The sequence below is a fragment of the Ruditapes philippinarum genome, unplaced genomic scaffold (genome assembly GCF_026571515.1).
Source record: "Ruditapes philippinarum isolate M1 unplaced genomic scaffold, ASM2657151v2 ctg5994_1_1_1_1, whole genome shotgun sequence".
In the NCBI taxonomy this organism is placed as follows: Eukaryota; Metazoa; Mollusca; class Bivalvia; order Venerida; family Veneridae; genus Ruditapes; species Ruditapes philippinarum.
Genome location: NW_026861937.1, coordinates 29,340 through 37,826, shown reverse-complemented (window position 1 = coordinate 37,826; position 8,487 = coordinate 29,340). Strand labels below are relative to the sequence as shown.

Genomic DNA, 8,487 nt, shown 5'->3' with positions numbered 1-8,487 from the left:
TTGAATAGTACTAAATAGTAAATCAACAAAGTACTAAATATAAATCCTCTTTATACACAGACAATGGAAAAGAAATAATCCTCTATGGTGGGTATTTTATAGCATGAAATTATAATTGTTTGACAGGCTTCAAAAATATTTCTTATACATAGACTGTAGACATGTAGACATTTTATTTCTTACTTATACATATATTTTATTTTGAACTTTTATCAGAGAAACCGGATTAAAAAGAGTGTTACTTATCATTTTGACAAGTCTTTAAAGCTTTTATTATAAATAACTTTACTAGATGTAAACTTAATTCGTTACGTAATATTATATTTTGTTCAATTTGGCAGTCATCATTTTTGTATCAAATTACTCAGATAAGTATGATGTGACCAACGAAACAAGAAAAAGTTTATATCATTCTGTGGTTGTACAAGCAAAATGTTATGAGATGCCTGGAAAATATGCAAAAATATAATATCACGTCCATGAAGAACATTTCATTTATGACAGTTTTTTTATGTTACAAAAAAAAAGAATTTTATTTTTGTGAGGACATGTAGCATTCACACCAGCATCATAATATTACTTATTGTATTATTGTTCTCGTAGTTGTATTGTTTTCTGCAAGCTATTTCGTAATGAAGTAAGTAGCTTCCCGGAAACAATATCACTGGACTGAATCGACAATATATCGGTATTATGCAAGAGTTGTACACCTAGAACGACATTTACTGAGTGTATCTGCTACAATTCTTTTAATTTTGAAACGGTTTCATTTTATTCCTATTGATTTAACAGAGGAAAACATTTAAGAGTGCAGACAACCTACCTCTCAGACATGCCTGTCTGAAATAAATTACCCCCTATTCATCTGGTCAGGCATAAGCCGCCTTCTATGATCTTGATTAATTATATTGAATGCCTATTCAAACGTTGAATTGCAAATTTAAACAAAAACATAACAATTATGACATGTACACGTAGTATGTATACGGCCAAAATCTTGATTTTGGAGGCTCACGAAGTCCTCAGGCTTAATTTGTCGCCATACGTGTTCAAATACCCCCTCCGTTATAGCCCTTGTCGCTTTGGTTCCCATATGGGCCCGTTCCAGTTTTTTGTAGTTTTTTTATAATAAGCTCACATAACTTGTCTATCTCCTCTCTTCGCCGCCCTTATGTCCACTTCCGGTTTTGTGCCTTCTGGGTGCCCTGCTGTGGTGGCTTGGGTGTGTCAGGAGCTGGTACTGTTATCGTTGCCTTTGCCTTGTTGATCTTTATTCTCGTCTTTTAACAAAAATCGCTTTAAACTTCATTTGCTCATCATAATGTTTGAGTCCAGTATAATTGCAGTATGTGGGTAAATTTGGTAAATTTAATTAATCTAGTAAATCGACAGTGTAAAAAAATAATGTAAAACACTTAAAATAATTGTAAAGTGTTGCGCCGGTCTTGACCAATTTAATTTTGTAAATGTTTACTTACTAAGCACATAACACTCACCTTTACTTAAAAACACACATTTTGGATGGTTTTTACAATACAAAGGAATATTCTGGAAAACAAAGGCAGTGAACTATCTGAAATTTTGGAATAAAGTGTTTTGCCAAAGCCTACACACAAATTACAATATTTTGATTCATTTTATGGCAAAAAAAACACAGCAGAGTTCATTTAAGCTGCTGTAATTCCGGATGATTCTATGTAACAACAAGAGGACCACGATGACCCCGTGGATCGCTTACCTGAGCTGCATCACTAGACAAAGCCACACTTTTAGTTATGTCATATTGGGGTTGTCATTTTTTACTAAAGCAATATAATTAAAAAAAATATGTACATATTTGCCACTACAAATGATTCCTCACAAATATCTAATCTAGGCATTGAAAACATAAATGTTCTGTCCTATAATAGTTACATGAGCTTTATCTCTTCGAGTTGTACTTTAAACGAAAAATTTGTTAATTCATTTTTGTTTTACCAAAGGAGTCTTGAATGTATTTTACTAAACAAGTCTATATAAAATAAGTGACCCCCGGGGCGGGGTCAATTTAGACAATAACTTTTGTAAAATACCACAATATGATGCAACATTCCAAATATCCGACCTTTAGACAATTCAGTTTCTGAGGAATCTTTAGGGTCATTTTTACTATACTAGTCTTGTATACTGTGTGACTCCGTAGATAAGATCAATTTTAACTCAAGGGGCATGATATAATTTCTTTTTATACAGATTTACTTTACAATGCAACATGCCAAGCATACACGCTCTAGGCATTGCAGTCTTTAACGTCTTATCCTTTATAATCCTATGGAGACTGAATGACCCCGAGTGTTGCCAAGTTAAATGATTTGGCAAAAATATAGAGCACGACTATAATAGTCAATTTTAAATGTACTTCTGACACATGTTCTAAGCAGTTTTTGTAGCTTAATGAGAACTAAGGCTGCTATAACACAAGCATTAAATTATAGGTAAAACTACACACTCCTCTAAATGAAGACACAAAAGTTGAGTGTTTATTTTCAAAAAAATATTTCTATAAAATAGTATGATACATTATCCAGTATTGTTCTTTATCTCGGCTTTCTGTAACTTCTTGGGCGTGTATTTTCTCTTCGGTTTTTCATTCTGCAAATAAACATTACAATTATATTTCATTTAACAAATCTCTTATAGTCAGTACTATGTCAATTAGTCAATTCTAAAATGGTCTTGCGAGATAAGTGATTTGAGCATGTTAGTGTTGGAAGATTGTGAGAGATGTTGCATTTTTAAATAATCTCTTATTAAACCTAGTCAGTAATTTACATATGTGGATATAAGAGTATGTAATTTGCATATGTGGGTATAATGTCGTTGTTAGAGTTTTTCATTATCAAGTAAAGAAAAACAGTTGTTTACTGATACTGCATGTGCAAAAGGCTTGGTATTTGGTATCTACTAGTATTTTATCGAAAATAAAGAATAGTGCCAATGCTTTTATGCACAAGCAGGCACCTCAGTAGATAAACAGTTACTTACATTATCATGTATATAGAGGATATTAAATGAGTGGAGTTTAATACTAAATTTATTGAACAAGTTGAATAAAATCATATTATGCGAGCATCTGGCGAGCATTACATTGTTTTATCAAACGAGTTCAATAAATTTAGTATTGAATCTACACAAATAAAATATTCTAATTATCACATATATGAAATAAGAACAGTGAACTGTTAAAATGAGCAATATTTCAATGACGCGCCTATAGTGTTACGCTAACATTAGCGCGCTTTAAAGCTATGTTTATATATAGCGCAAAATATGTCACGTCAAAGTGTTTTTACACTAGTGTGATATCTGCCAAGTAAAGAGCTTGGCTAGCCTGCTGAAACCGAAAGTGGTCTGCCTCTTCCACAAGTATAGAAGCAGGCTAGCCTGCTGAAACCGAAAGTAGTCAGCCTTTGCCACAAGTATAGAACCAGGCCAGCCTGCTGAAACGAAAGTGGTCAGCCGTTACCACAATTAAAGAGACTGACAAGCCTGCTGAAACCTAAAGTGGTCAGTCTCTGCCACAAGTATAGAGCCTGGCAGCCTGCTGACACCGAAAGTGATCAGCCTTTTCCACAATTAAAGAGCTGTTGAAACAGAATGTGGTCAGCCTTTTCCACAATTAAAGAGCCTGACCAGTCTGCTGAAACCGAAAGAGGTCAGCCTTCGCCACAAGTATACCGCCTGACCAGCCTGCTAAAACCGTATGAGGTCAGCCTCTGCCACAAGTATAGAGCCTGGCCAGCCTGTTGAAGCCGAAAATGATCAGCCTCTGCCACAAGTATAGAACCAGGTCAGCCAGCTGAAACCGAAAGTAGTCAGCCTGTACCACAAGTATAGAGGCTAGCCAGCCTGCTGAAATCGAAAGTGGTCCATCTCTGCCACAAGTATTGAGCTTGGCCGGCCTACTGAAACCGAAAGTTATCAGCCTCTGCCACAAGTATAGAACCAGGCAACCCAGCTGAAACCGAAAGTAGTCAGCGTCTGCTACAAGTATAGAGCCTGACCAGTCTGCTGAAATCGAAAGTGGTCAGCTTTTGCCATGAATGTAAAGCCAGGTCAGCTTGCACATCCCTGGTGTATGACCAACCTCTATTATGTTTGCATTTCATTTAGTTTCAAATGAATTGTTCAATATTTAAAGCAAGGTAAATCCATTAAACAAACACAAATTCAGTAGTTTAAGTGTTATATTTATTTGAGAACCAGAAAAATAAACATACATAATATTAAAATGAAAAAATGGGCCACTTTTGACCGGAGCAAAAGTAACCTTCAGTTTTATGATGTATCTGAAATATCAACACTGTTAAGTGTTCACTTTCACCTACACGTGAAGAAATTTATAATAAAATTATGAAGATCTAAAGCATATTCAGACAAAATATTTAATCATAACATTGAACAGATAACTCTGAAGTACGTGAATACATTATATAACAATACAAGTTGTGTTCCTTACATTTAAAATACATGATATTTTAATTGCTGACAAACTATCAAACAGAAAATAAGTTGAAAAAAGTATGTACCATTATATTGTTATAAAATGTTTAAGTACTGTCAAAATACTGATTTAACAATGTCACTACTGAAAAAATAGAACTGTTTGTAAAACACAGACACCATAAGAGTATATTAGCAATTTTATATGATTTATTACTCAACATCTGACACAAATACCAAGATTATACTTTCACTCGGATAAAAATGTTACCGTATCTGATATAACAACGATGACATACTTGAAATAACATTGTGTTTGAATTGACAGTTAATTGGCAAAACACCCCACCATTAATAAAGAACTCTGGTATAGCAATCATAAAACACTGATGGCCAATTTCTATATAAACTAATAACGTTCAAACTATAGAATAAGTGACTGATGTAAGATACTTTTGCAAACATTGTTACTTCATTACAATGACAATGTATAATATGCACTGTACACGAATGTTCAGTGTTTTTGTCATATGTCCTCGATATCTATTCAAGGGATTATTATTTCTCTGTTTATTGTTATATTTCCTATTATATCCCACGATATCTTGTTTTGCAGAAAATAAAATAAACTAATTCACAATGGCCATGTTCATCCAAAAGGCTTCTTCCCTTCTGTATGTAAAGACTTTTTGTGGCAATCAAAGCATTTTGCTTGGTTATGATACGTTTGTCGTAACCATACCTACGCTGTTGCAATGTAAGTAATCTGTGTATGCCCTTAAACATATAACTTATGATTGGATGCTAACAGTCTAAAGATATGAAACTTTGCTGAATTATATCTACTTCGTATGTTTAAGGACATCAGAAAGCATTTCGAAGAATCTTCCTTGCGGTATTCCTGTTCCAAAATAAGTTATAACTAGTTATTGATCAATTTGTTTAACAGCTTACAAATATGGATTTTTGCCCAATTATATCGTCCTCTAATCTGATGGGAACGCGCATAACATTTGAAAGCATTTTCTACATTATTCTCTTGTTCCATACACTGTCCTAGAAGATTAAGTGCTGTTTCCCTATGTCCGAGATTTGGTTCAACATCAATGGTTCTGGCAATGTTAGAGAGAGCCTTCTGTTTATCATCTTGTCTTCCTAGACGGGAATATGTCTTGTACTGCATGAAATAGAGGTAAGGGAGAGAATCTACAACGGCCATGTCCATCCAATACTCATATTCATTTCTGTAAGCAATGTTTTCCTGTTTTGATCTAAACATTTCATGTTGAAGTTCTAATGGACAACAGTTTCTTTCACATTTTATAAAACAGACACATGATGCTGTTATATCTTTAAGTAGTGCGCATTCTTTGATTGACTCGTAGCATAATCTGTAGAATTTTTCTCTTGGTTGGGCATACTTGAAAAAGTAACACCCACACATTGGTTCAACAGCACTTAGATCATAACACTCCTCGATATTTTTCAGGATAAGTTCAGTCCTCACATTATCTCCGGTACAATAGAACATTGATGCTAGTTTCAGTTTACCAGATGCTACATCGGTGTCAAGTCCTAATGACATGCATGAAAGCGCCTTCTTAAATGCTAAATTGTCTTGTTGGTTGATGTTTAAAGATGCTAGAATAGATCCAAGAGTACTAAATAAATATCTTGATAACAAACGGTAAGCTTTTCTATTTTCGAATATGAAATTCTGAAAATAGTGATTTGAAATAAATTTTAAAAGTTTTTGCATTGCAAGTCTTGGTGATAAATTATTCACGTCACGTAACAGAACTTTGACTTCTATGCTTATAGCAAGGGCTGAATTTTTTAGTATATCCCAAGCAATGAATGTTGGCATATAATGTGTTGGTATATAAATTTCAATACCGTTTAAACTTGACTGAAGAAATGAACCAAAGTAGTCGCATTCAATTCCGAGTAATGCCCTTCTATTATTTTCGATTACATATCGAAGATTTTTAAGTATTAACGGCTTTGTTTCTGGAGTAAATCGCCCGCTCATCAAGTTATTTTGTGTGATGAAGAAATGAGGACAGTATTCATTTTGAACACAGTCGTAAAGTCTTAATAAACAAAATGATAGACAAGTAAAGAGGGTATTTTCCTTCCATGCGTCAGATCTTGTATCTGAAATACAATGTAACAAAACGGTTTTACACATGAAACTTGAAATGCTGTTAGGAAATCTTTGTTTTATGAATGTTTTCAAAATCATTTTCATCAAAACATAACATCTAATTTGTGTTATGTTTAGAGTAAACATTAAAAATCTCTCTGCAAATGATGTTGATATTCTCCATTCAAACTTTTCATTTGCAATTCCTGTTTTTCCAACGCCTACAACAAAACATCGTGTGTTACTGCAGTACTGTATCATACCACTTGTAGGCCAATGCTCTTCTCCATGCTGATTAAACCAATGCTGTGCTTGAACTGGTCTTAAATCACAGGGCAAGGCAGCAACGAAATCACTATCTTCGAGTCCAGGAACACCTTGAAAAGAATGAGCAGGGCCGTTTCTTACTGCGTCATGTAAACCATCAAACATTGTATTTTTTAACAATAGTCTACCCATTCTGTCTCTATAGAAATTGTCATCAACTTCAACTTCTTGTGGTAGAGGCGCATCACCTCTTAACGCTTGTAACAAACAATATCCTGGTGAGACATTCTCATTTTGTATCATCAACAAATTAACTTTACCATTTTGCCATGCACTCAAGTCCTGTATCACATTATAATTCTTTATAGATATAATACAATCTACGTCCGGCTGTAATCCTGGAGTTGTTGTTCCTTCTATTTGACTACCGAACAAGAATACATTCAAATCTTTATCGCGTAGCTTATGATTAAACGCAAATAGTGATTCACGCAGTAGCCCTGATATTCTTCTTTTCATCACTATCTTCTCGCTAACACAAATCCTATCCATCACTTGAGACATTTTAAGTGATAAATTGTGAGCGTAATCTGGTACCCTCGACATTCTATAATCCAACAGAAAATTATTAAGTTCATAACAAGTTTTTTTTTATTTTTTAATACAATACTTTAGAACATAAGTTTTTTACGATAAATAACGACACTGATTTTTTTTAAATAAAGCCCTGTCAAACACGGAAGTGACACATTTAAACAATATATTAATAAAGTGTAAACTTTATAAATGATTTAACTATTTATAAAAGCTTATAATTTCAAAAAAAAGGGAAATAAAGTTATATATACATATTTACCTTACATTGAAATTGTACAATACGAAAACGAAAGTTGGAATTTCAAATGTTTCACACCTTAATTGGACAGTTTGACTGGTACTAAATAGTAAATCATCAAAGAACTAATTTTTGGTGAAATTAAACCTTACTTGTAAATTGAATCTTACACAGACACTTTAAAACTAATAATTAATTAATAATTGCTCTATGGTGACTATTTTTAGAGGATGGAATTTAAATTAATGGACGCTTACATATATAGAGATTTCAAAACGATTTCTTAAACATATAGACATGTATTTTATTTCTTATTTATGTATTTTCTTTCGAACTTTGATTAAAGAAACCGGATTATTTCACTTAAGAATGATTCTTATCAATTTGAAAAGGAAGTCAACTCTTTAAGGCTTTTATTATAAACAACTTAACTGCATATACACTTTATTGGTAATATAATATTTAAATTATTCTATAACAAAATAGTCAAATTCATTATATAAACTAAATCACTGAGAACTATATCATCACTTTTAAACAAATATTTATAATAATATCCAATGATAATTTTTGTTGTTTTGATCAATATTTGAAATACCTGAAGACCAATCCATTTTAAACCTACATTTGTTATTTCGAGAAAGTATAATGCTTCATGAACACCTGAAAACTGCAAAATTTAGTTTTCAAAGATGCTAAGGAACTAAACATATCAATTTACACCTGAAATAATTTTTTTTATTTTATTTTGAATTTC

The 8,487-nt window shown here is 32.9% G+C and overlaps 1 protein-coding gene across 1 annotated transcript; it reads right to left on the bottom strand.

Moving 5' to 3' along the window:
• Positions 1-4,200: 4,200 nt before the first annotated feature.
• LOC132717412 (uncharacterized) lies at positions 4,201-7,808 on the bottom strand. Its single transcript, XM_060700874.1, has 2 exons — positions 7,752-7,808; positions 4,201-7,502 (listed from the first exon to the last, which is right to left on the bottom strand). The coding sequence occupies exon 2, from the start codon at positions 7,499-7,501 to the stop codon at positions 5,405-5,407; it is 2,097 nt and encodes a 698-aa protein (XP_060556857.1). The 5' UTR covers position 7,502; positions 7,752-7,808; the 3' UTR covers positions 4,201-5,404.
• Positions 7,809-8,487: the final 679 nt, after the last annotated feature.

Coding starts and splice junctions, on each gene's coding strand:
- LOC132717412 (XM_060700874.1), bottom strand. CDS start 7,501: ATGTCGAGGGTACCAGATTACGCTCACAATTTATCACTTAAAATGTCT.